Raw genomic sequence first — 24,124 nt, 5'->3', positions numbered from 1 at the left:
GGTTAAGGAGCTGTTGAAGGCAGATATGAGTAGGTGTGGCTATAAGAGGATGACATGAGGGATCCTTGTAGGGACAGAAATAATCTGTGTCTTGACTGTGTCAAGGTCAATATCCAGACTGTAAAATTATTCTACAGTTTTGTAAGATGTTACCATTGGGGAAAACTGGATCATGGGTACATGGGATCCCTTTGTATTATTTCTTTTGTTTGTTTGTTTTTGAGACAGAGTCACTCTATCGCCCAGGCTGGAGTGCACTGGTATGATGTTGGCTCACAGCAACCTCTGCCTCCTGGGTTCAAGCGATTCTCCTGCCTCAGCCTCCCAAGTAGCTGAGATTACAGGTGCATGCCACCAAGTCCGGCTAATTTTTTGTATTTTTAGTAGAGATTGGATTTCACCGTGTTAGCCAGGATGGTCTTGATCTCCTGACCTCATGATCTGCCCACCTTGGGTTCCCAAAGTGATGGTATTACAGGCGTGAGCCACCCCGCCTGGCCTGTATTATTTCTTAAAGTTGCATGAGAATCTATAATTATCTAAAAATAAAAAGTTTGACCAAAGTGTGGTGGCTCACGCCTGTAATCTCAGCACTTTGGGAGGCCGAAGCAGGTGGATCTCCTGAGATCAGGAGTTTGAGACCAGCCTGGCCAACCTGGTGAAACCCGTCTCCACTAAAAACACAAAAATTAGCCAGGCGTGGTGGCAGGCACCTGTAATCCCAGTTACTTGGGAGGCTGAGGCAGGAGAATTGCTTGAACCTGGGAGGTGGAGGTTGCAGTGAGCTGAGATCACTGTACTCCAGCCTGGGCAATAGAGTGAAACTCCATCTCAAAATAAACAAAATAAAATAAAATAAAAAGTTTAATATAAAATATACAGTAGGCCAGGCATGGTGGCTCATGCCTGTAATCTCAGCATTTTGGGAGGCTGAGGTAAGAGGACCTCTTGAGCCCAGGAGATAAATACCAGCCTGGGTAACATAATGAGACCCCCGTCTTTACAAAAAAATAAACTAAACTAAAAATAAAAAGATTGCTTAACCCCAGGGCCTTGAGGCTGCAGTGAGCTGTCCTTGCACCACAGTAGTCTAACCTGGATGACAGGGAACAACCCTTGTCTCAAAAATAAAAAATAAAAATAAAAAAGATTGGGAGGCCAAGGCAGGAGGCAGGAGGCAGGAGGCAGAAGGATCACTTGTGGTCAGGAGTTTAAGACCAGGTTCGGTCAACATGGTGAAACCCCATCTCTACTAAAAATACAAAAAAATTAGCCAAATATGGTGGCTTGCGCCTATAATCCCAGCTTCTAGGGAGGCTGAGAAAGGAGAATTGCTTGAACCCGGGAGGCAGAGATTGCAGTGAGCCGAGATGACGGCACTGCACTCCAGCCTGGGCGACAGAGCAAGACTGTCTCAAAAAGAAAAGAAAAAATAAAAAGCCGGGCACTGTGGCTCATGCCTGTAATCCCAGCACTTTGGGAGGTTGAGGTGGGCGGATCACATGAGGCCAGGAGTTTGAGACCAGCCTGGCCAACGTGGTGAAACCCCATCTCTACTGAAAAACAAAAATTAGCTGGGCATGGTGGTGCACACATGTAATCTCTGTTACTCAGGAGAGTGAGGCACAAGAATTGCTTGAACCTGGGAGACAGAGGTTGCAGTGAGCTGAGAAGATCACTGCATTCCAGCCTGGGCAAAAGAGCAAGACTGCCTCAAAAAAAAAAAAAAAGGAAAGAAAGAAAAAAATAATAATACAATAATACAATGTACATTAAAACTTGAATACAGGGGCACACATTTTTCTGTTGCTTCAGACCTCAGAATGACCCTGAACTTGTCGAGAGTTTTCTCTGAAGTTCTCCTTTGCTTGCCCAACAAAGAATTGAGGCACACAGTCTGACTACAGGACAGATCATTTGAAGACAGCACTTTCCTGCCTCCTAACTCCTTTGCTAGCCCCAATAATCATGTCTATTTTTTCAAGACCCAATAGGGCGGATTTAGAGGCCCCTGGTTTACGCTCTTTCTTTCCAGCCATCTCTAAGTGTGGTTCTAGGGTTACTCTGTCACAATCACACAGAATGTTTGTTTCAATGCATATTTTTGGGCCCAAAAGTTGGAACTTTAATTCGTCCCTAAGGGAATCCTAATGCACATTTAAGTTTCACAATCAATAGAGCTTGACTTTGAAGTCAGGATTCTCTGGAAGGCACAAGGAGTTCCCACACTGGGGTGTTCTCTGAAAGGATTTTCTGAAAGGAGGAGACTGAGTGGGGCCTGGTGCCAGTCCTGGGTCCTGTTCCAAGAGAACACAGACCACCCCCACCCACGCCACGCCCCCACTGCCACTGGCTCACCGCCGTGTTTGGCTCGATGAGGCGGTGCTGCAGTTTCTGGGCGTCTTCCCATTGCCCTGTGAGGCACAGTCGCTCCAGCTGGCACACCTGAGCCCCCAGGACATTGGCCAGGGCACACACGCCCCCCACAGCTCCTGCACGAAGTAAGACACAGAACGTCAGCCAGAGCCTCTCCTCACAGAGCACCCAAAGCCCTGGTCCCAGCACCTCTTCAGCCTGGTGACATTAGATGCAGATTTCTATGTCACTTGGCTGGCCACATCGAAGGCATGCTCTGTGAGTTCAGAGTATACATTTCTAGAGAGAAGAGCTGCCTGCATATTTAAAATAGAATCCCGCAGGCTGAGTGCTGCTCAGGGCTGATCTGTGAGGGGCAGGGAACAGAGCCTGAAAGGGAACTCGAGGACAGTTCCTTCCCGGCACCCCTCCGGGAATAAAATCCCATCCGCCAGTTGACACCTCCCATAGCCCCCTGACTCATCAGTCCCATGAGAGGGTAGGATGGATGGGAAGCCTTTGCTCTTTTGAAATCTTATTCCCCCTAGTGGATGTAACCAGAGACAGCAGTGGGCTGGAAAGAGCTCCAGACAGTCAGGTCACCAGGCATGTCTTCCCATTGACCGCATGAGCCTGAACAAGACCCTCTCTAGTTCTCTTTGTGCTCATCAGGGCAATAAAAATGGGTTTGGCTGTGGAAGCCCCGCCACTTCTGCAAGCCTGTGAGTGTGCTTCTAAGGCTAGATAGGAATGGAACCCTAGGTACCGTGGCCTCAAGACCCAAGAGAGAGTATGCAATTTAGAATGAGCGAATAGAGCTGTTGTTTGTGGAATACCTACTATCACAGAGTAGAAACTCAGGCCCATTCAGCAGAACTTTGAGTCACAATAATTTTTAAAAAAGAAAAAGAAACCCAGGCCCAGCGACATGAATGCCTTGCCCAGCATTACTCAGTGAGTACATTGCAGAGCTGAAATTCCAGCTAAGATCACCCAGCCTCCAGCACCTGTGCTTTTCTTCTTTAATCTACCCCACTCTCAGAATGAGGCAGAAATGGATCCCTTCTTCTTCCCCTGCACTGTAGAGACCATGATATGGCAGGGGGAGATATACAAGGACCTAGACAACCAGCCAAAGTCTGGAGGGACCAGACGGAATTAGAACCAGCGCTCTCCCCTGCAGTGCTGGAAAAGTCACTCAAATCTCCACTCACTGGGGCTTCCGCTGGAAGGAATGGCTTCCCTTCTTCTCCCTCCCCTCCAAGGCTCAAATCCAATCCGAACCCAAGGACCCTGACCCCAAACAGTCAAGAACAATTGATCTAAGTGACACTCCCAGGGATCCTGGATTGAAACAGAATCTGCTCAGGCAACTGAAGACTGCTGGCCCAACTCTGTAGATCTGACAATTCTTTCTGGCCTGGGACTGGGGAGAGGAAAATGGACTCCTGAACTACAGAGGAGTGCCCCAAGGCACTCTGCCCTCAGATAATGATTTACAAGGTGGGATTAGAGCAACTAAGTTTGTCATCTAATCATGGAGCTCAGGACTCAGAACAAACTGCCAGCATCCCTACTACAAGCCAGGGATCGTACACGGCCATCCTTCTCCACTCAGTGTTACTCACATCACCCAGCATTCAGACAGGCAAGCGGCGTGGCCAGGTTTCTGAGTTTTCAGAGCAGGCAGGCTGGCAAACCCGTCTACAGATGCAGCCCCAGCCCTCACAGTCTCTCCCAGCGGACCCAGCTGCTTGGGTGTCTCTTGGTCACCCATGAAGTTTGAGAGCAGCAGGTGGCCTACCCAAGGCATAGCTGGCCATCAGGAAGCCAGCCGATCCAGCCAACACCTGGAAATCCTGCTTCCTGGTCTTGTGAACAATCAGCCCAATCCTGGTCACCTGCAATAGAAAATGTGGCGTGAGAGCTGTGCCCAGAGCCTCATCCTGTATGAAGGCTGGGTAAGTGTGGTGGAATGAAAGCCCAGTGCCCAAAGAGATGCCCTCAAGAAAGCCCCAGAGAGCCCGCACAAGAGAGAGAACTCAAACAGAAGCCAAGGACAGAAACAGATCTCAGAGCTGCCCTCAGGAGCAAAAGTGCTGGGACCCAGAGAAGGAGGAGAGGACCCCAGCCCCAGAGCTGCTGCCACTCACGTCACCACCACTGTCCTTCATGCCCAAAATATTCGGATGCTGGGAGAGTGTGACCACCGCGTCCACAGGCAGGTCCAGCCCCGTGTTGGCTGGGACACTGTACAGCACCACAGGGATTGGGGAGAGATCAGCAACCTGTGGGGGTGCAGAGAAGAGCAGGAGAGGGCAGCCCCCCTGGTCCCAGGAGCCAGAGGCTTGCCCACCCACAGGTCCTGGCCTGCAGCACTCCAGGGCCACCTGGACAGGCCTCCCTCCCGTGCTACGTGCCCTCAGTGTAAGCAATCGTAGTGGGTCATATATATATACATATATACACACACACACACATATTTTTACGTATATATATGTGTGTGTATATATACGTGTGTATATATATATATGTTTGGGTTTTTTTGAGACGAAGTCTCACTTTGTTGCCAGGCTGGAGTGCAGTGGTGTGATCTCAGCTCACTCAACCTCTACCTCCCTGGGTTCAAGCAATTCTCCTGCCTCAGCCTCCTGAATAGCTGGGACTACAGGCAGGCGCCACCACACTCGGCTAATTTTTTTTTTTTTTGTATTTTTAGTAGAGATGGGGTTTCTATGGTCTCAATCTCTTGACCTTGTGATCCGCCTGCCTCGGCCTCCCAAAGTGCTGGGATGAACCACCGCGACCGGCCCCATAGTGGGTCATATCTATGGAGTGCTTTCCATATGCCAGGCGCAGTTCTAAGCCCTTTATGTTCCTGATCTCATTTAATGCTTATGGCAACCCTATGAGATAGAAGACATCATTCTCTGATTTTGGAGGGGAGGAAGCAGTAACACAGAGTGGTTAGGTAAGCTTCCCAACGTCATGCAGCTGGTACATGGTGGCAGTCCACCCTTTTTTATAGCTGCTGTTCATGTGAAGTACCACCCCACTCCACCCTCTCTCCAGGCAGAGCCTCGTCTTAGTCTCAGGCCCCCCACACACCTTGGTATAGTGATGAATGAGGGCCGCGCTGCTCATGCGGCCACGATAGTAGCAAGGGGTCACCACCATGGCTGCGTCAGCCCCGACCTGGGCCATGCTGACAGTCATCTCCACTGTGGCTTGAGTGGCTGCCAGAGGAAGGAGGGAGGTGAGAGCAGGAAGAAGGAGGCCTGGACCAGGACACTGGGCCAAATGAGGGTGCCTCAGCATGTCCCAGAAGAGACAGGACCCAAGCTAGGGCTAAGGAGCCTGGAGCCTACACACCCAGCCACCCCCAGGGCCCAAGGCATTCTGGCTCACACTCGCATCCGGAGCCAGCTAGCAGGAGCCTGTCCTTGGGCATGGTCTGGCGCACACGGCTCACCACCTCCAGGCGCTCACTGCTGGTCAGGAAGGGAAACTCGCCATTGGAGCCTTGGACCACGAAGCCTGCAAGAGAGGCCCCATCACAGCTAACCAACTCCCTTCCCAAGGCCAAGACGTTGATGTTCCTACCTTCCAACACCATCATCTTTCACACATTTCCTTCCCATCTTTGCACAGCTGCAATGACAGCGTTCACATCATTTTTCTTTTTTGAGGACAGGATCTCGCTCTGTTGCTCAGACTGGGATGCAGTGGCTCAATCACAGCTTGCTGCAGCTTCGACCTCCTGGGCTCAAGTAATCTTTATACAATATGATTATTGCAAATGTAAGCCTTGTAGAAATAGAATTAAGCTTAAGTAGCGTTCTGCAATTTGCTGTTTGCTTAATACTGTGTTTTGAGCTTTGTCTATAGCAGCACACATAGCCCTGATTCATTCATTTCACTTGCTGTATAGTATTCTGTTGTATGGTTAGATCACAATTTACTTTTCATTCTCTTGTTGAGAGAATTTAGAACGCTTCCTTCTTTTTGGTTGGGCCTGGTGGCTCACACCTGTAATTTCAGCACTTTAGGAGGCCAAGGCAGGGAGATTGCTTGAGCCCAGGAGTTCAAAACCAGCCTGGGCAGCATGGCAAAACCCTGTCTCTACCAAAGAAGAAGAAAAAAGAGTGTTTTCTTCTTTTTGCTATTGCAAACAATGCTGAAACAAACATTTTCTGTAAAGTCTTCTCTGCATATGTCTCAGAGTTCCTCTAGAGTTCAGATGCTTTGGTGTGTAATTGCTGAGTCATAGCTACGTGCACCTTCATGTGTGCCACATTTTTTATATATTTACTTTTTCTTTGAGGCAGGGTCTCACTCTGTCACCCAGTCTGGAGTGCAGTGGCACAATCACAGCTCACTGCAGCCTTGACCTTCTGGGTTCAAGTGATCCTCGTGTCTTAGCCTCCTGAGTAGCTGGGATTACAGGTGTGAGCTGCTATGCCCAACTAATTGGTGTAGTGTGCGTGTGTGTGTGTGTGTGTGTGTGTGTGTGTGTGTAGACAGGGTTTCACCATTTTGCCCAAGCTGGCTTGAATTCCTGGGCCCAAGTGATCCTCCCACCTGAGCCTCCCAAAGTGCTGGGATTACAGTTGTGAGCCACCACGACTGACTGTGTGCCAATTTCTGATCAGTCAGTGTAGACCTCAGGAGCAGCACAGAATGTCGTACATGCCAAATCGTGGTATTGTCAGAACTAATTTTTTGCCAACTTTCTGGGTGAAAAATGAATCTCGTTGCTTTATTTTGCATTTTCCTGTTTTTAGCAATCATTTACCTGGGATGTGTCTAACCAATAACCTGTACCAGTTACAGGTGAGCCACGGTGCCCAGCCCACTTTCTCTTTCTTCTTCTTTTTCCTCTCCATCCCATTCCATTAAAGAAAAAAAAAGGCAGTCATTTACAAATACGGAGTATAATACAACCAGATTCTTAATTAATAGAAGGATATTTGGGCCTGTAATCTCAGCACTTCAGGAGGCCAAGGTGGGAGGATCACTTGAGCCAGGAGTTTGAGACCAGCCTGGGTAACAAAGTGAGACCCTGACTCTACAAAAAAATTAAAAAATAAATCAGGAGCATTTGAAGCTGCAGTGAACTATGATTGTGCCACTGCACCCCACCCTGGGTAACAGAGCAAGACCCTGTCTCAACAACAAAAAAAAAATTGGAGGCTATTTGGGATAGTGAAATGAAAATAAAGCCACGAGCAGCATTGGTATACAAAGTTCCTGCCATATAGTTGTGAGAAATGAGCCAGAAATTTGATGTGGAGTTTCCCGACAGCCAGAGCTAAAAGGGAAACGTGGTCAGCTAAAAGATATGTAGAAGATAAAAGCAAAGCAACTGCCCCGGAGAAACACAGAGTTTCCTGGCACCAGGACCAAGAGAAATTGTTCCTGTGAGTCATCCTTCAGGGGACACTGTGTGATGTAGACTCCACTTCATTCCACCAACCTTTTTCCATGCTGTTCACTGCACCATCAAATTCCAGAGTGAGTTGCCAGGATATCAGGATCTCTCTCATTGGATATTAGCTGCTTTTGTTAAATATAGTTATTTTGCATTGGTAACATTGCAGGGAACATCTGCAGGCACACAGCTTCTCACTCCTGTGGGATTGCTTCTGGAGGACTGATTCCTCTGTGTCAGGCCAGCAGCCCAAGGTACGGCCTCCTTGTATCTTGCTACATGGGGCTGCAGTGCTCTCCATAAAAGCTGCCAGCCCTGGATGATGAGGACTCCAAACTAGCTACAACTGGACGAGCACTCTCTGACTAAAGATTCAGAGATCAAGCTCTTGCCACTCTCTGTTCCAATGCCAAAGTCATCTTCCTCCCCACCCCTGCCTACCGTCCTGGGCAGGGGCGGGTTCTTGTTGCAGCCACTGATTCAGCCACCATCACTCCCTCCCTTCACCTCTCATCCTGCTGGTCAGTTCCAGACAGGTGGGCCTGGTCTAAACAGGAGGACAGCTGGGGCTTGCACTCTAGGAGTCAGAAGCAGGTCCTGTGCTCAAGGCTCCCGTGACACAGCCCTCTCTTCAGTTTCATTGAAGGGGGAAACTGACCCATGCCTGACTCCCAAGAAGGAAGAAGTGCCAGGCTGGAGAAGAGGGAGTGTGTTGCAGTCGGGGCACACTAGACGCGAGAGTCACCTCTGGCCATTAAGCAAATCACACATCTTTGCGTCTCTGTTTCCTTTTCTATGGGATGACAGTGAAAGCATTTCAATCCTACCTTATAGGGCTGTTTTGAAGGCTTAGATAAAAAAATGTCCCAGAAAGCATGCTGAAACCTGTGAGTAGGTACCCCAAAGATTCGCTCCTTCACAATGGCTAGATGTCCAGGTATGAGATTGATGTGTCCCTGTTAGTGTAGAGAGGGGACCAGAGAAGAGGAAAAGGCCAGGATCTCCAGTGAACGGGGGACTGGGGAAAATGAATGGCAGAAAAGCAGAGCGCTCAGAGGAGAGGGGCCAGATGCATAGGCCCTGAAGTCAGAGAAGCCCAGGCTACTCAGCTGAAAAATGGAGATAATATTAGTGCCTTTATCAGAGGCTTTTTTTTTTTTGAGACGGAGTCTCACTCTGTTGCCCAGGTTGGAGGGCAGTGGTGCGACCATGGCACTGTAACCTCTACCTCCCAGGTTCAAGCGATTCTCCTGCCTCAGCCTACCAGCTAGCTCGGATTACAGGCCCCCATCACCATGCCTGGCTAATTTTTGTATTTTTAGTAGAGACAGGGTTTCACCATGTTGGCCAGGCTGGTCTCAAACTCCTGGCCTCAGGTAATCCACCCGCCTTGACCTCCCAAATTGCTGGGGATTATAGGTGTGAGTCACCATGCCCAGCCTCTCAGACTTGTTCTGAAGTTTAAATGAGATATTATTTGTAAAATACTTTGAAAAGAACCTGGTGCTCAATAAGTGTTAGCTGTCTTATAGAGTCAGGAGAAAGTGCTCAAACCTTAAATCAGGAGGGAGGCCAGTGTCAAGGAGGAGGCTGCTCTCTGTGACCTCTCATTGTACACCCACTGTGATACGAGGAGTGAGTGTACACGGCCCCCTCCAGCTGTAAGACAAAGGAAGATACTCTCCCCTGGCCCCATGGTTACACTTGCTGCTCTGGGAGCTGGGGTGGCAAGGAGGAGAGTGGACGTTTGGGGCTAGGGACACATAACAACTTGGTGACTTACTGGGGCTAAAAGGAATCACATAAGGAGTGTCCCCATTCATTATTATGCCTTCTTGGTCCATCATCATTGCCACCTCCTCAGAGAAGTCTTCCTGGGATCTCTCCACTGGGCCTCTCTACTCTTCATTTCCATTACCTGTTCCTTGTATAATATTTCCCTGTGAACAGCACCCATCTACAAAGGTCCCCAGAACTCGTCAATCTCCCATCCCTGCCACCGCCTGTGGGATTTGACACAATTTCTCAATCTGATCTCTCCTATAGAATCAGAAATTGGGCTGAGCGCAGTGGCTCACACCTGTACTCCCAGGCCTTTCGGAGGCCGAGATGGGCATACTACTTGAGGTCAGGAGTTCAAAACCAGTCTAGCCAACATGGTGAAACCCCATCTCTGCAAAAAAAAAAAAAAAAAAAAAATCAAAAGTTAGACTGGACACAGTGGCTCACGCCTGTAATCCCAACACTTTGGGAGGCTGAGGCAGGCAAATCACAAGGTCAGGAGTTCAAGACCAGCCTGGCCAACATGGTGAAACCCCACCTCTACTAAAAATACAAAAAATTAGCTGGGTGTGGTGGTGGGTGCCTGTAATCTCAGCATTTTGGGAGGTTGAGGCAGGCAGATCACTTGAGGTCAGAAGTTCGAGACCAGCCTGGCCAACGTGGTGAAACCCCATCTCTACTAAAAATACACAGATTAGCTGGATGTGGTGGTGCACACTTGTAATCCCAGCTACTCAGAAGGCTGAGGCAGGAGAATCGCTTGAACCTGGGAGGCAGAGGTTTCAGTGAGCCGAGATAGCGCCACTGCACTTCAGCCTCGGTGACAAGATCAGTCTCAAAACAAACAAACAAACAAAAAAACAAGCTGACTACTTGTGCTGTTCCCTTCCACCTGGAACACCTCCCAGATGCCTCGAGGGCCAACAAGCCGGTGCTCAAGCCTCCTCCCCAACATTCTGTTCTCCTCGCCCAGTGCTTGCCTTACTTTGCCTGGATGCATTCTGGCCTCCTCTGTAGTGCCTAGCACAGGTGTGTTGACAATTTGTTGTACGAAAGAAAAAGAAGTTGTGGGGTTTTTTTGTCCTGGTCTGCAGCAGAACTTTTTTGCATGAGGTAATTCATAATCTCCCTCTGGAAAGAAATTAGAATTCCTGATGAAATGCTTAAGCATTTTCCTGATGAACTTTATTTTGATTTTATTTTATTTTATTTTATTTATTTATTTATTTTTTTGAGACAGAGTCTCGCTCTGTTGCCCAGGCTGGAGGGCAGTAGCATGATCCTGGCCACTGCAACCTCTGCTTCCTGGGTTCAATCAATTCTCCTGCCTCAGCCTCCCGAGTAGCTGAAATTACAGGTGCCCACTACCATGCCCAGCTAATTTTTTGTATTTTTAGTCAAGATAGGGTTTCACCATGTTGGCCAGGCTGGTCTCAAACTCCCGATCTCAGATGATCCACCTGCCACAGCCTCCCAAAGTGCTGGGATTACAGGTGTGAGCCTCTGTATCCAGCCCCCAATGACCTTTAATGGACTTAAGACTGGATCTGAAAAATCTGCCACCCTCCCCGCCAACTCTCAGGTAAGAGCTGAGAAGCTGTTAATTACTCTTCTTTGTCTTTAGATAGTCTTAACAGTGAGTGATCTGACCATTCTCTCTCTCTTTTTTTTTTTGAGATGGAGTCTCACTCTGTCACCCAGGATGGAGAGTAGTGGCACAATCTCTGCTCACTGCAACCTCCACCTCCCAAGTTCAAGCAATCCTCCCACCTCAGTCTCCCAAGCCACTGGGATTACAGGTGCACACTACCTTGCCCAGCTCATTTTGCATATTTAGTAGAGATGGGGTTTCACCAGGTTGGCCAGGCTGGTCTTAGACTCCTGACCTCAAGTGATCTGCCCATCTCAGCCTCCCAAAGTGCTGGGATTCTAGACATGAGCTACCATGCCCAGCCTGATCATTCTCTTTTTAATAAAAATGTCCTTACCAAGAGTATATATTTGCGTTAGCTGCTTACAGGTCATTTTGCTTGCAGCACAACTGTAATCAAACTTTGACATGCACTCGTGATCAAATTATCTGAAAACTTTTTTTAACTCAAAATATTGAATTACTTTTAGACTTACAGAAGAGTTTCAAAAGTAGTATAGGGATTTTTTTATACATCCTTCACCCAGCCTCCACCAATGATAATGTCTTACCTACCTACAATATGATGACCAGAACCAAAGAATTAACATTGGTACAATGCCATTAACTATGGACTTTATTTGAATTTTGCCAGTTTGAGTCTGAGGCTGTAGTGAACTATGATATCACCACTGTACTCCAGCCTAGGCAACATGGAGAAACACTGTCTCTACTAAAAATACAAAAAAATTTAGGCTGTGGCCCCAGCTACTTGGGAGGCTGAGGCATGAGAATCACATGAACCCGGGAGGCAGAGGTTGCAATGAGCCAAGACTGTGGCACTGCACTCCAACCTGGGCGATGAAACGAGACTGTCTCACAAGGCAAAAAAAAAAAAAAAGAAGAAGAAGAGGAAGAAAGAAAGAAAAAAGGAAAGAAAAAAAAATAGCCAGGTGTAGTTCCACACACCTGCAGTCCCAGCTACTTGGGGAAACTGAGGTGGGAGGATTGCTTGAACCCAGGAGGCAGAGGTTGCAGTGAGCCGTGATCGCGCCACTGTACTCCAGCCTGGGTGTCAGGAGTGAAACCCTGTCTCAAAATAAATAAAACGCAACAAAACAAACCAAGAAAAAAAGGGAAAAGAAAAAAAAAAAAAAAAAAAAAACGAGACGATCAGGATGAATAGCTAATGCCTGCAGGGCTTAATACCTAGGTGACAGGTTGATAGATGCAGCAAACCATCATGGCACACATTTACCTAAGTAAAAAACTTGAACATCCTGCACATGTATCCTGAATAAGATTAAATCAAATCAAATCAAATTAAAAAAACAACAACAAGAGAGTGTTGTGCCCACTCAGTAGCTGTAGACCTAGGTGGCGGGAAGGTACTAGCATGGATCCCAAGGGGCCCCAAGAAGCAGGTGGGGCTAGGGAGAGAACTGCCTTGTAGAATGCTACATGACTTGAGAACAAAGATAACAGTAAGAGAACAGCGGCCCTCATTCCCACCTGGCTTAGCTACTCTCCTCTGAAAACCTGTTTCTCTCCCAAGCCCAATACCTGGCTGCTCCCCTCTTCCCTGGCAACATCAGGTTGGGGGTGTTGAGACGTCTGGAGGTACCGCTTCTCCAGAACCCGAGACCAGGGAAGCTGTTTTACAAAGCTTCAAATCAGGCCCAGTGAAAAGGCCCCAGGCTGGGGCCCACACGCAGAGGACTGCTGGAGAGGGAGCCCCCTCCCTCCATCCCTGCCAGGCTCTAGGCTGCCCACAGAGCCCCTGGACTCAGAGTGAGGGCACACAAGGCTTTATTGGCTCCGTTGCAGGCACTGGCATCAGTGTGGGGCTCTAGCCTGCTCCCGTCTGTCTTCTCTTGGTGGGTCTTCAGAGGCCTCAGGGTCTGTCTCAGCTGTGCCATATCCTTCCAGCTCTCCTTCCGACAAGGGCCATCGTCTGTGGCAGACCCCATGCATGGAGTCGAAAGGGACTGTGATCCCTGTAGGGAGCCTAAGAAAGCAGGGATTTGGGCGCAGCATCTCACCCTGGGCCGCGTAGATTGCCCTGTAGGAGAGAAAACGGGCCTGTGTGTGTGAGCCAGCCTTGCTGGGGGCAGGGGCATCTCCATCCATGGTTAGGTGGCTTCCAAGGAGTCATAGATCTAGTGTCTGCGGTTGGGCAGGCTATGGCTCTGGTGGCTCAGGTGGCCATGGTGACCGTGGCCATAGAAAGTGTGTGTGTGGTTGGCACCAGCTATGGTGTTTTCCTGCTGGGTGAGGAAATTCCTTTGCAGTTTCATCTCCACCTCCTCGAGGGCCCTCAGCTCCTCCTGGCTGATGTCCTTGGACTCCAGGTGACCTGAGTGCTGGTAAGCTGTGGCCCGCTGCAGCATGGAGTGAGCCAGGTGGCGCCCCTGGGTGTCAATCTCCTTGGCGCAGGTAGCCACAGCGGCCCACGTGGCCTCATCGGTGGACGGGGCTTTTCCAGACTCCTGGTGGATCTCTTTGATCACCGAGGACCCAGATGTCTTCTGCCTGCTGCTGAAGGCTTCCCGGTGCACGGCAGAGCCCATTTCTCCACGCCTCGTGGTGAAGGTCTCCATGTGAATCGTGGTGCTGGCCTCTCCACTCCCACTCTCAGTCTGGGGAGCATTGCTGCTGGTGATGGCATGGTTGTTGGGGGGCAGCTTCTCTTCTGAAAGGCAGCTAAAGTGAGATTTGATCCAGCTTTTTTTCTTTGCTTTATGGGACTCTGGTGACTCGTCCTCGTCTGCTGCACCATTAGAGATTTGCTTCCTTCTCCTCTTTCTCTGAACCCACAGCATGAGGCCTCCACCTCCTAGCAAGAGGGCAGTTCCCAGCACCACCTTGCATGATGGCTGCTGGATGAACTCCAGGAAGGTCTCCAGGACCCCACACCAGGCAGGCAGAGCTGAGAGCACGTGGGCGAGCTCAGGTGGTATGGTTCATGCTTGAAAGGGCAGGTTCTGCAAGGAAGTCTGGCAGGCAGGGCCCCTGCTGCACCCTCCCTAGGTGTCCCCCACCACCTCAGCAATGAACCCCATTGTGAGGAAGGCAGTTGGGGGTGGGGTGGGGTGGGGTGGGGAGAGCCCACAGCATCCCTCATGTCTAGCCTGGCAGTCATTGCCTGAGGCCTGGGTCCTGTTTCCCACCCTGACAGCTGTCCCCAAACTCAGTGAAATAGCCGCTTCTCCGAATCCGAGTCCCTTCTGCCTTCTGCTTGTAACCCACTCTGCGACTTAGTCCTTTGTATCTTCCCGTCGTTTGTTTTTCTCTCTCTCCCCATCTGGTGGCCCCAGGGGGCAACGGATGCTGGGTCAGGCTGGCCATGGCAGAAGGACCCTCTTGACTGGGTTGGTATCCATTCCTGGCCACCTGAGACCAGTGCACCCCTCCATCCAGGGCCCATGTCTGCTGCCAGCCTGGCATATTCCATCCCCACTCGTAGCCGCTAGGCCCACTACAGGGCAGAGTTCAGAGAGAAAGGAACCCAGGAAGGAATTCATTCTGGAATAACTAACATGAGGTCACAATTGGGGGAGGCAAGCAATGGGCTGAGAAGGCAGAGTGGACAGGACAGGAGACTTCCTCGGGTCCAGATCCCAGGGGCCACTCCCGGATGGAGGCTGCTACCTCTTGCCTTAGTGATACACTTACAAACCTGAATTTGCACCCCCATAAATAGGCATAGTTTGGGTTGTGAGCAGGTGGGCCAGCTGGCCAGGCTTTCCATAGGTGCAGACAACTAAAAGCCTAATTAATCTCCAAGGCCTCTCAGGGAACAAACAGGCCTAGGCCACTGTTTTTTTTCTTTTTCCACAAAAGCATCTAGCCCATTAAAAAAAAATGCCAAAATATCAGCTGGGCGTGGTGGCTAATGTCTGTAATCCCATCACTTTGGGAGGCTGAGGTGGGCGGATCACCTAAGGTTGGGAGTTCAAGACCAGACTGACCAACATGGAGAAATCTCATCTCTACTAAAAATACAAAATTAGCCAGGTGTGGTGGCACATGGCTGTAATCCCAGCTATTTGGGAGGCTGAGGCAGGAGAATCACTTGAACCTGGGAGGCAGAGGTTATGGTGAGCCAAGATCGTGCCATGGTACTCTAGCCGGGGCAACAAGAATGAAACTCTGCCTCAAAAAAAAAAAAAAAAAAAAAGGAAAAGAAAAGAAATGCCAAAATAGGTTTGCAAAAATTGTGATGTTTTAAACAAAATATTTTCTTTAACAGAGTATTGGTTTTAATATATACAAAATATTACATCATTGCAAGAAACCCTGGTCCATCTATGTATGGATGGAATAAGACAGGAGTGTTTTATGAGGAACCTCATCTTCCCAGTCGTGCTGTACTAGTTCTGTGGTTGGTCACTAACCTCATTTGGAAATAACAATTCAAAGTCCATCTTTGAGGGTGTTTATGGCTGTGAGTTCAGGGCCATAGAGCCCTTCTGCAATGACTCCTTCCTCTAGACTCTGGTCATAACTTTTATTTTAAAAGAATACTCTTTATTTGAACAATTAGTGCAAATTAGCAATGCGAAAAAGATTTTTTAAAAAGGGCTACACAGGGCTGGGCATGGTGGCTCAAGCCTATAATCCCAGCACTTGGAGAGGCTGAAGCAGACAGATCATTTGAGCTCAGGAATCCGAGACCAGCCTGGACAATACAGCAAAACCCCATCTCTACCAAAAATATGAACAGTTAGCCAGGCAAGGTGGTGTGCACCTTTGGTCCCAGCTACTCAGGAGGCTGAGGTGGGCGGATTGCTTTAGTCCCAGGAGGCAGAAGTTGCAGTGAGCCAAGATCATTCTACTGCACTCCAGCCTGGGTGACAGAGTGAGACCCCCATCTCAAAAAAAAAAAAAAAAATGAGGTTGGGCATGGTGGCTTATGCCTGTAATCCCAGCACTTTGGGAGGCTGAGGTGGCAGATCACCTGAGGTCAGGAGTTCGAGACTAGCCTGGCCAACATGGTGAAACCCTGTCTCTACTAAAAATACAAAAGCTAGCTGGGCATGGTGGCAGGTGCCTGTAATCTCAGCTACTTGGGAGGCTGAGGCAGGGAGAATTGCTTGAACCTGTGATGCGGAGGTTGCAGTGAGCTGAGATCGCACTGCTGCACACCAGCCTGAGCAACAGAGTGAGACTCTGTCTCAAAAAAAAAAAAAAAAAAAGAAAAAGAGCTACATTATTTTTCAGGCAGTGCTTTCCAGAAGAATCCCTAACACTTCACTGATTCATGCAGGGCAGCTTCCCACCTCCTATTTATTTATTTTAATAGAGACAGGCTGGGCGCGGTGGCTCATGCCTGTAATCCCAGCACTTTGGGAGGCTGAGGCAGGCAAATCAACTGAGGTCAGGAGTTCGAGACTAGCCTGGCCAACATGGCAAAACCCCATCTCTATTAAAAATAGAAAAAATTAGCCAGGCATGGTGGCACGCGCCTGTAATCCTAGCTACTCAGGTGGCTGAGACAGGAGAATCACTTGAACCCAGGAGGTGGAGGTTGCAGTGAGCTGAGATCAGGCCACTACACTCCAGCCTGGGTGACAGAGCGAGACTCTGCCTCAGGAAAAAAAAATAGAGACAGGGTCTCCCTATGTTGCCCGGGCTTGTCTCCGAAAGAGATCCTCCCGCCTTGGCCTCCCAAAGTGCTGGGATTACAGGAGTGAGCCACTGTGCCTGGCCCCCACCTTCTCTTTAGAGGACCTTTAACTGGCTGCAGAAGGCCCTTACAATGTGATATGTTCCCTCCTCTGAGCCTCCGAGTATTGGGCTGCAAAGTCTACCTCAGTGGCCAGGACAGGCAAGAGAAACACAGATTTCAGAGGTAAAGTTGTTTGCATCTTCCTTCCTGGGCATTTTGGCTGCGTCCTGGGAGCAGGAACGGGACCCTCTACCTCTGTGCTCTCTGTGACAGTGCCTTGGGAGGATTATGTTGACCCTGTGGCCTGGAGCCTAAAGACTCAGTTCCTATTCTAAAATGAGGAAACCGGATTTGAAAGGTTAAGTGATTTCCCCAAGGTCTCTGTAACTGGCAGAATTGGCAGGATTCTTGCCCACAACTCTAACTCCAGATGCTAGGCTCTTCCTACCACAGCCCACTGCCCCTCTGGAATGGGGATGAGTGATCAGATGGGAGTTGGAGACTGCATGGGTTGTAAAGGAGACAGACAAGTGGGTATGTGCAGCCCACGGCCCGCCAAGTCCACGGAAGCCTGTGCTCCTGGGCATCCCATGTCCTCTGCAGGGGTAGGTGAATGGCATGGAAGGGAGGGTCCAGAGAAGAGTCTGGGGATCTTTGTGGATTCTCTGGGTGGTAGGCAAACAGATGCAAAGTCCACCCTCGCCACTCTGAACTAGAGCGTCCTTCAACCTTGAAGCTGAAGCAAGAGCTTCACTTAGAGGCTCAAAATGCTTCTCACTTCAAGAGAACCAGGCCTTCACCAAACCTCCAGGCCCCACAAGCCAAACACCAGCAGAAACTTAGACGGTGTGTCCCTGCTCAATGTGGGCCTCCACAGGGCATTCATTATCCCCAAAGAAGGGGTGCATTCCCTCAGTACTGAGCTATGAATGATCAACGTGTCCATCAGGCCAGGTCACAGTCACAAAGCAGCTTTGCTACAATGCCAATCACACTGTCATTTTAATCATTATTGCCGTCGGAATCAGTACCTTCCAATGTATATGGCTCTATAGTTTACAGCATGCTTTCACTTTCATTCTCTCAGATTTTTTGTCCAATCATCCCATAATATGAGCATTATCACTCCCATGTGTCCTATAGGGATCATCCCACAGTAAGTCAGTGCCAGAGCTGTTATTTGATTATTATTTTTTTGAGACAGAGTCTTGCTCTGTCTCCCAGGCTGGAGTGCAGAGGTGCCATCTCAATTCATTGCAACCTCTGCCTCCCAGGTTCAAACTATTCTTCTGCCTCAGCCTCCCGAGTAGCTGTGGTTACAGGAGCCCACCACCACACCTGGCTAATTTTATTTGTATTAGAAACAGGGTTTCACCACGTTGGCCAGGCTGGTCTCGAACTCCTGACCTCAGGTGATCCACCTGCCTTGGCCTCCCAAAGTGTTGGGATTACAGGTGTGAGCCACCACGCCTGGCCTGATTTTGTTTGTTTTTTTGAGATGGAGTCTTGCTCTGTCACCCAGGCTGGAGTGCAACGGTGTGATCTTGGCTCACTGTAACCTCCGCCTCCCAGTTTCAAGCGATTATCCTGTCTCAGCCTTCTGAGTAGCTGGGATTACCAGCACCTGCCCCCATACCCAGCTAACTTTTATATTTTTAGTAGAGACGGGGTTTCACCATGTTGGCTAGGCTGGTCTCGAATTCCTGACCTCGTGATCTGCTCACCTTGGTCTCCCAAAGTGCTAGGATTACAGGCGAGAGCCACTGTGCCCAGCCCAGAGCTGTGATTTGAAACCAGAGTCCACGGCCTACACGATACTGCCTCAGTAGGAACCATACCATTCCCAAAGCTAGTGCCAACCGGATGTGCTGTTGAAATAGTGTGGTCTAGCAGCTCCGAAAGGTTTATAACGAGAGTCAGTGAGGGAGCGAAGCAGAGCATGGGCATGCAGTCAGAGGAGGTGCAGCTATGTGTTAGCTGAATGGCCTTGGGTGGTGACCATGTCACTCTGAGCCCCAGGTTCCCATCTGTGGGATGGTGCTATAGAGAGCACTACCTCAGGGGATTGCCTGGTAAGGAATGGGAACGCGCTGGGCGGAGCAGGGCAGGCAGGACTTGCCATTTTCTTCTACCTTCATTTATTGTACCAGGGACTCTGTTAAATGTTGAGTGTCGCAAATATCTTCTGGTCCCCAACCTCAAAGCAGGGGAGACCCATGTATATAGAGAGATGGGGGTCACAGGAGCCACAACAGAGAAAACTAATTCTGCCAAGGCGTCTTTGTCCAGAAGAGAACATGCAAAAAAACTTTTGAGGGAGCTGGGACTGCGGCTGGGCTGCCACGTGACTGCAGCCAGATGTCCTCATATCTGCAAGGCTGACAAGGACTTTCACACCCATTATCTAGTCCAACCCCAGAATAACTCTGGGAGCTACAAAGGCACTTTAGCCGTTTACAGCGGGTAAATGGAAGCAGGTGAGGTCTGGCTTAAGGTTACAGGCCTGCAAGGAGCTTCCTGCCTGTCTCCTGATTCCAGATCAGTCCCACCTGTTCCTCTCCCACAATAAAGTGACCCACTGAGTACCAGACTATCCCTGGACAGCTTGACAGAGCCTGTGTACCTTCCCTTGTTTTCTGGCTAAAGAGAATAGGGCCACTCACATCTCCCCAACTCCCACAGAGGACAGCCCCGCTTACCTCGGAAGGGGAGGGTGCCCAGTTTGTGCAGATTCTCCTCCAGTTTCCCATAGTCCACCTCTGCAGTGGCAGTGAAGGGGGTGGTCACAGGGGGGTAGATGCCCGCAATGTCCACCTTCTTCCCCTCCCCTGAGGCCCAGCCCCTCACATTCCTGGACAAGCCCCTGCTCAACCCCTGCCTCACAGAGGACCAGACTTGGGGACCCAGCATCGCTGCAGGAGGCCAGAGGCACAGTTGGTCTGTGTCCCAGAGTGAGACTTAGTTTGGACTCTTTCTAACCCCCTATTAATGATCAATGTGTCTAGTTAAAAATTTGCGGCCTCCCTGACTTGTGGCCACTGGGGCAGGCCTGAGCTGAGTGTCCCCAGGGTCACGGGCAAGGCACATAGACCCCAGGGGGCCCTCTTCCTTCTGGGTAGTAGCCGGAGAAATGCCACAAAACAGTGTCCCTCTGGCCAGATGTAGGACTGGTTTCTGGGACCCGAATATTAAAGGGTATCTCCAGTGGGATCTGGGCCCTCCTCCCACCATTCCCAGCCCCAAAGCCGGAAGCACCGCCAGGTTTCCACAGGCAGTTCTGAGGCTGGTGGAGCTGATTGGCTGAGCAGGCCCTGCCCTGTGGGAGGTGTGGCAAGGCTGGGTAAGAAGCTGCCTGTGACAGGCTGTCCCTCCCCTGCCCCAGTCCCCTGCCAGGCTCCTCCTGCCAAGACAGCCACACGACAAGCCTGTGCTAGCCACACACAGCCCCACAGGACAGCAGTCACCAGGAAGGGGGACCAGGATGAGTGTATCACCAAGTCAATCCATGCAGGGGCCAAGCCTGGCCCCAGAGACATGGGACAGGGCAGGAAAAATTGAGTGACAGGGAAGAAACGAAAAGAGACCGCGGCAGGGAAGCTGCAGGGCTGGCTTCGAGGCCCAACTGGCTCCCAGTTTCCCTCCTCCCCAAGCCTACATGTGGCCCAGTCTTTCTTCCTTCCTAAATATTTCAGACACAAATGGAAATGAACATCACAATTAGCAAAAACAGCCTTTTTATTGTGGTAGTTTGTGGGTGCTCCTGCACCACGCAGAGGAAAGGCTGGGCCCTCGGTGAGCTCTGGGAGACATTCTTAGGATCCTCTGGCTGCACACAGGGAGGGGCCAGGTAGCTGGCTGGGCTGGGGCAGGGGTTCACTGGGCTGGCACGGGCTGGGGGGTCTCCCGCCCACTCTCATCAGGCCCCTCCAGCCCGTTATGCTCAGCCCCCGGCTCAGGATGCTCCAGGGCGTGCCGGGTATCAGTCTGCCACAGCTGCACCAGGTCCGTGGGGGTCTTTCCTGCCTGCAGGGGCCAAGAGAAAATCTATTCACTGTCCTGAAGGCTTTCCCAGGAGGTACCCTCATCTACACCACAGTGCTTCTCATATGGGGGCAACCGGCAATGTGTGAAGACACTTTTGGTTGTCACCCTGGGGGATGGGCACTACTGGCATCTAGTGGGCAGAGGCCAAGCATGCTGCTTAAACATCCTACAATGCATAGAATAGTCTCCTACAAAAAGAAATCACCCAGCCTGCAATGTCAATAATGCTGGGGTTGAAAAACCCTCATTTCTACCTTCTCCATATCTTCCTGCTTTTCTCATTATCCCCTTAGCCTTTCTTGAGCCCGAGGGACTCTCCCATGCCCTCCTTTTGTGAATGCTCTGGGCCCCAAAGAAGAACTGGGACAAAGTGTCCCCTAGTCCAAGGTGTTCCCTGGGCACCTTCTCCTTCCAAGGACTTCCTGCCTAGATTCTAAGAAAACTTAAAGGCCCGCAGGAGCTGACATGGTGTGCTAGGAATTGTCATGCCAGCCGAGTGCTCAGACCCTTCCAGCTCTTCATGATTCTGGCCTTCTTGGGCCTGCATGTGAGCACCCCCTCTTTGGGAAGGCCTCTTGGGGTCTTTGGGACGTCTTTGGGAAGGCCTCTTGCTGCCCCTCCTACTGTCTCTCTGCACTTGCCCTCTGGACATAGAGACACACATAGAGTGGGGCGGGCAGTTGGAGTGGTGCTCTGGAAGAGGACAACTTTATGTGCTATGGTACTGGCCAGAGCCAATGATACCTGCCCCTAGTTGGGGGTCCCCCAAGGGCTTGGACAGCCCCTCCCACTATGTGAATGCTCACACCCACGACTGAATCAGGGAGGGAATGAGCTTACCAGGTTCTTGGTCATCATGTCAGCTCCATGCAGGAGCAGCAGTTTGATGATTTTGTAGCGGTTGAGTCTCACAGCGTCATGCAGGGCAGTGTCTCCTTCCTAGAGTCAGTGTGGCATTCAGTATGGACCTTGTGGGCAGTGGGAGGGGGCAGGGTGATGGTAGGTGGTCTAGAGACCCTGCTCAGGAGCCAAGTCCTGAAGGCCCCAGGAGTAAGGACACCACCTGCAGGAGTCTGCAGGCTGCCCGCATGCCCACGGCGGGGTGAGCAGCAGGCAGGCTGACACTCACTCTGTCTCTGGCATTGATGTCCAGGCCCAGGGATAGAAAGTGCTCCACAATCTCCACGCGCCCTGTCCGGACTGCCACATGCAGGGGGGTGCTCAGCAGCTGGGTGGGAGGAATCAGGAACTGCTGGTTGACAGGGCCTGAACTGTGGTACCCCTGGGGAGGCGGGGCTGTTCTAACTCCAGCTTAATCCCTCTTCCAAGTCCTAGTGCCAAGGCCTGAGCCCTGGAGGGGCAGAGAATGGTATAATTTCCTACCATCCCATCCAATGGGCTAACTCTAAAGCCTTAAATGGCACTTCCTCCAGGAAGCCTTCTATGATTCTCCTCTCACTCAGCTGCTCACTCGTCTACCCTTCTTTTAATAATCATAATAGATGTTATTTATTGAGAGATGACTATGGGATAGACATGGCAAAAGCTTACAGGGTATTTGCCTTGCTGGGCACAGTGGCTCACGCCTGTAATCCTAGCTCTTTGGGAGGCCGAGGTGCGTGGATCACCTGAGGTCAGGAGTTCAAGACCAGCCTGACCAACATGGTGAAACCCCGTCTCTTCTAAAAATACAAAAATTAGCTGGGCGTGGTGGCACACGCCTGTAATCCCACCTACTCAGGAGGCTGAGGCAGGAGAATCACTTGAACCCAGGAGGCAGAGGTTTCAGTGAGCTGAGATCACACCATTGCACTCCAGCCTGGGTGACCGAGCAAGACTCCGTCTCAGAAAACAAACAAACAAACAAACCAAAAACAAGACATTTGCCTTATGTTGAATAAATAATTTATTTACATATTTTTTCTCACCTAATCTACACAAGAACTCTGCAAGACATTTTACAGATGAGGAACAAAAGCTCAGAGGCTGTCAGTTGTTCAAGGTTGTACATGAAAGAATAAGTGAATAGAAGGATGGTGCATGAATAAATAAATGAATGAGTGGATGAATAAATGGAAAAATGGATGGATGAATAGAGAGCTAGATAGAAGGATAATGATGGATAACATGAACAAATCTTGCATCTTTTGAGTGGTCCCGAAGCCCCCAAGACAGTGAGTCTCTTGTCCTCCCTTCCTGTCCACTCTTCCTGCTTCCATCCCCAGATGGTGGTTCATCAAGGGCCTGTGCGGATGGCAGGGACCTATCCCGGGGCTGGGAGGCCCCGTAGGACACTGTCTTCGCTTCCCTGTTCTGCAGCCAGAAACCAGACTAGCTCGCTACCTTCCTGCCCCCCTGGGCTTTCCTGCCCTCGGACCCCTGCTTTCCTCCCAACAGCCACCCCAATATCTGTTGCTTCTGAGCATTGTTGCCTCACCTTATCCCTCATATTGGTATCTGCTCCTCGGCTTTGCAGAAGTTTCACCACCTCTAAGTGGCCACCACGGCAGGCCCAATGCATGGCTGTGCAGTCCAGCTAGAAGGAAATGATGGGATCTAACTACAGCGCTGCAGAGAAGAAAGTATCCGGGGGGGAATGGGCTCCAGCCAGGAGGACAGAGGGATGTCTAGGGGAAAGGTACAGGGAGCAGCCTGGGCCTGGGCAATGGACCAAGTGGAACAGAAAAACACTCAGGGCCCATCCAATCCAAGCCAGACTCACAGAGGATGCTTAGGGAGGAGAAGGGGCTTCCTCGAGGTCACACAAGCCACTGAGGTGGAATCTGGCCCCTCAGCAACCTGCTTGTGCTTCAGGTTGGCACAGGGGGCAGGGAGAGGGTGTCTGTTGGTGCTGGACCCACCTCCTGTCTCCCGCTGAATACCTGCCCTCTCACTCACCCGATCCTGGAAGTCCACAGTGGCCCCACTATCCAGAAGCTTCTCCAGGATTTCCACATGGCCTTCCAGGGAGGCTCGGTGCAGTGCTGTCCGACGGAACTGTCCCCAGAGAGGCTGTCAGGGCCTGGCCTCTGGCTCCAGGCCTGAGCCCATCTCCCACCCAAGCTGAGGCCCAAGCCTTCCCCCCAGCTTCATTCTCTCCCCTGTGCTTGCCTCCCATGTTTTCTTTTCCTTTCTTCCTTCCTTCCTTCCTTCCTTCCTTCCTTTTTCTTTCTTTCTTTCTTTCTTTCTTTCTTTCTTTCTTTCTTTCTTT

At 50.4% G+C, this 24,124-nt stretch overlaps 3 protein-coding genes across 4 annotated transcripts in view; all 3 read right to left on the bottom strand.

Moving 5' to 3' along the window:
• HOGA1 (4-hydroxy-2-oxoglutarate aldolase 1) overlaps positions 1–20,279 on the bottom strand; it is a 29,396-nt gene extending 9,117 nt beyond the window's left edge. Inside the window, exons 1-6 of one of the 2 annotated variants that reach the window (XM_032281192.1) lie at positions 19,569–20,193; positions 5,764–5,892; positions 5,464–5,591; positions 4,509–4,643; positions 4,160–4,256; positions 2,359–2,492 (exon numbers count right to left, since the gene is read on the bottom strand). In XM_032281192.1, coding sequence (XP_032137083.1) covers positions 2,359–2,492; positions 4,160–4,256; positions 4,509–4,643; positions 5,464–5,591; positions 5,764–5,892; positions 19,569–19,779 — 834 coding nt within the window. In that variant the 5' untranslated portion in view covers positions 19,780–20,193. Of the gene's footprint in view, positions 1–2,358; positions 2,493–4,159; positions 4,257–4,508; positions 4,644–5,463; positions 5,592–5,763; positions 5,893–19,568 lie in introns of both variants that reach the window. The other variant, XM_032281193.1, reaches the window with a different exon arrangement.
• CUNH10orf62 (chromosome unknown C10orf62 homolog) lies at positions 12,991–15,057 on the bottom strand. The gene has a single exon (XM_032281196.1). It carries the CDS (start codon positions 14,018–14,020, stop codon positions 13,358–13,360), a length of 663 nt encoding a protein of 220 aa, XP_032137087.1. The 5' UTR covers positions 14,021–15,057; the 3' UTR covers positions 12,991–13,357.
• Positions 20,280–20,586: 307 nt separating the features above from the next.
• ANKRD2 (ankyrin repeat domain 2) overlaps positions 20,587–24,124 on the bottom strand; it is an 11,908-nt gene continuing 8,370 nt past the window's right edge. The window contains 5 exon segments of the mRNA XM_032281191.1: positions 20,587–20,892; positions 21,754–21,852; positions 22,043–22,141; positions 23,351–23,449; positions 23,812–23,910. Coding sequence (XP_032137082.1) covers positions 20,743–20,892; positions 21,754–21,852; positions 22,043–22,141; positions 23,351–23,449; positions 23,812–23,910 — 546 coding nt within the window. The 3' untranslated portion in view covers positions 20,587–20,742.

The sequence above is a fragment of the Sapajus apella genome, unplaced genomic scaffold, assembly GCF_009761245.1.
Source record: "Sapajus apella isolate SASKATOON/1434 unplaced genomic scaffold, GSC_monkey_1.0 scaffold13, whole genome shotgun sequence".
NCBI lineage: Eukaryota > Metazoa > Chordata > Mammalia > Primates > Cebidae > Sapajus > Sapajus apella.
This window is presented reverse-complemented; position numbering and strand designations above follow the sequence as displayed.

Coding starts and splice junctions, on each gene's coding strand:
- CUNH10orf62 (XM_032281196.1), bottom strand. CDS start 14,020: ATGCTGTGGGTTCAGAGAAAGAGGAGAAGGAAGCAAATCTCTAATGGT.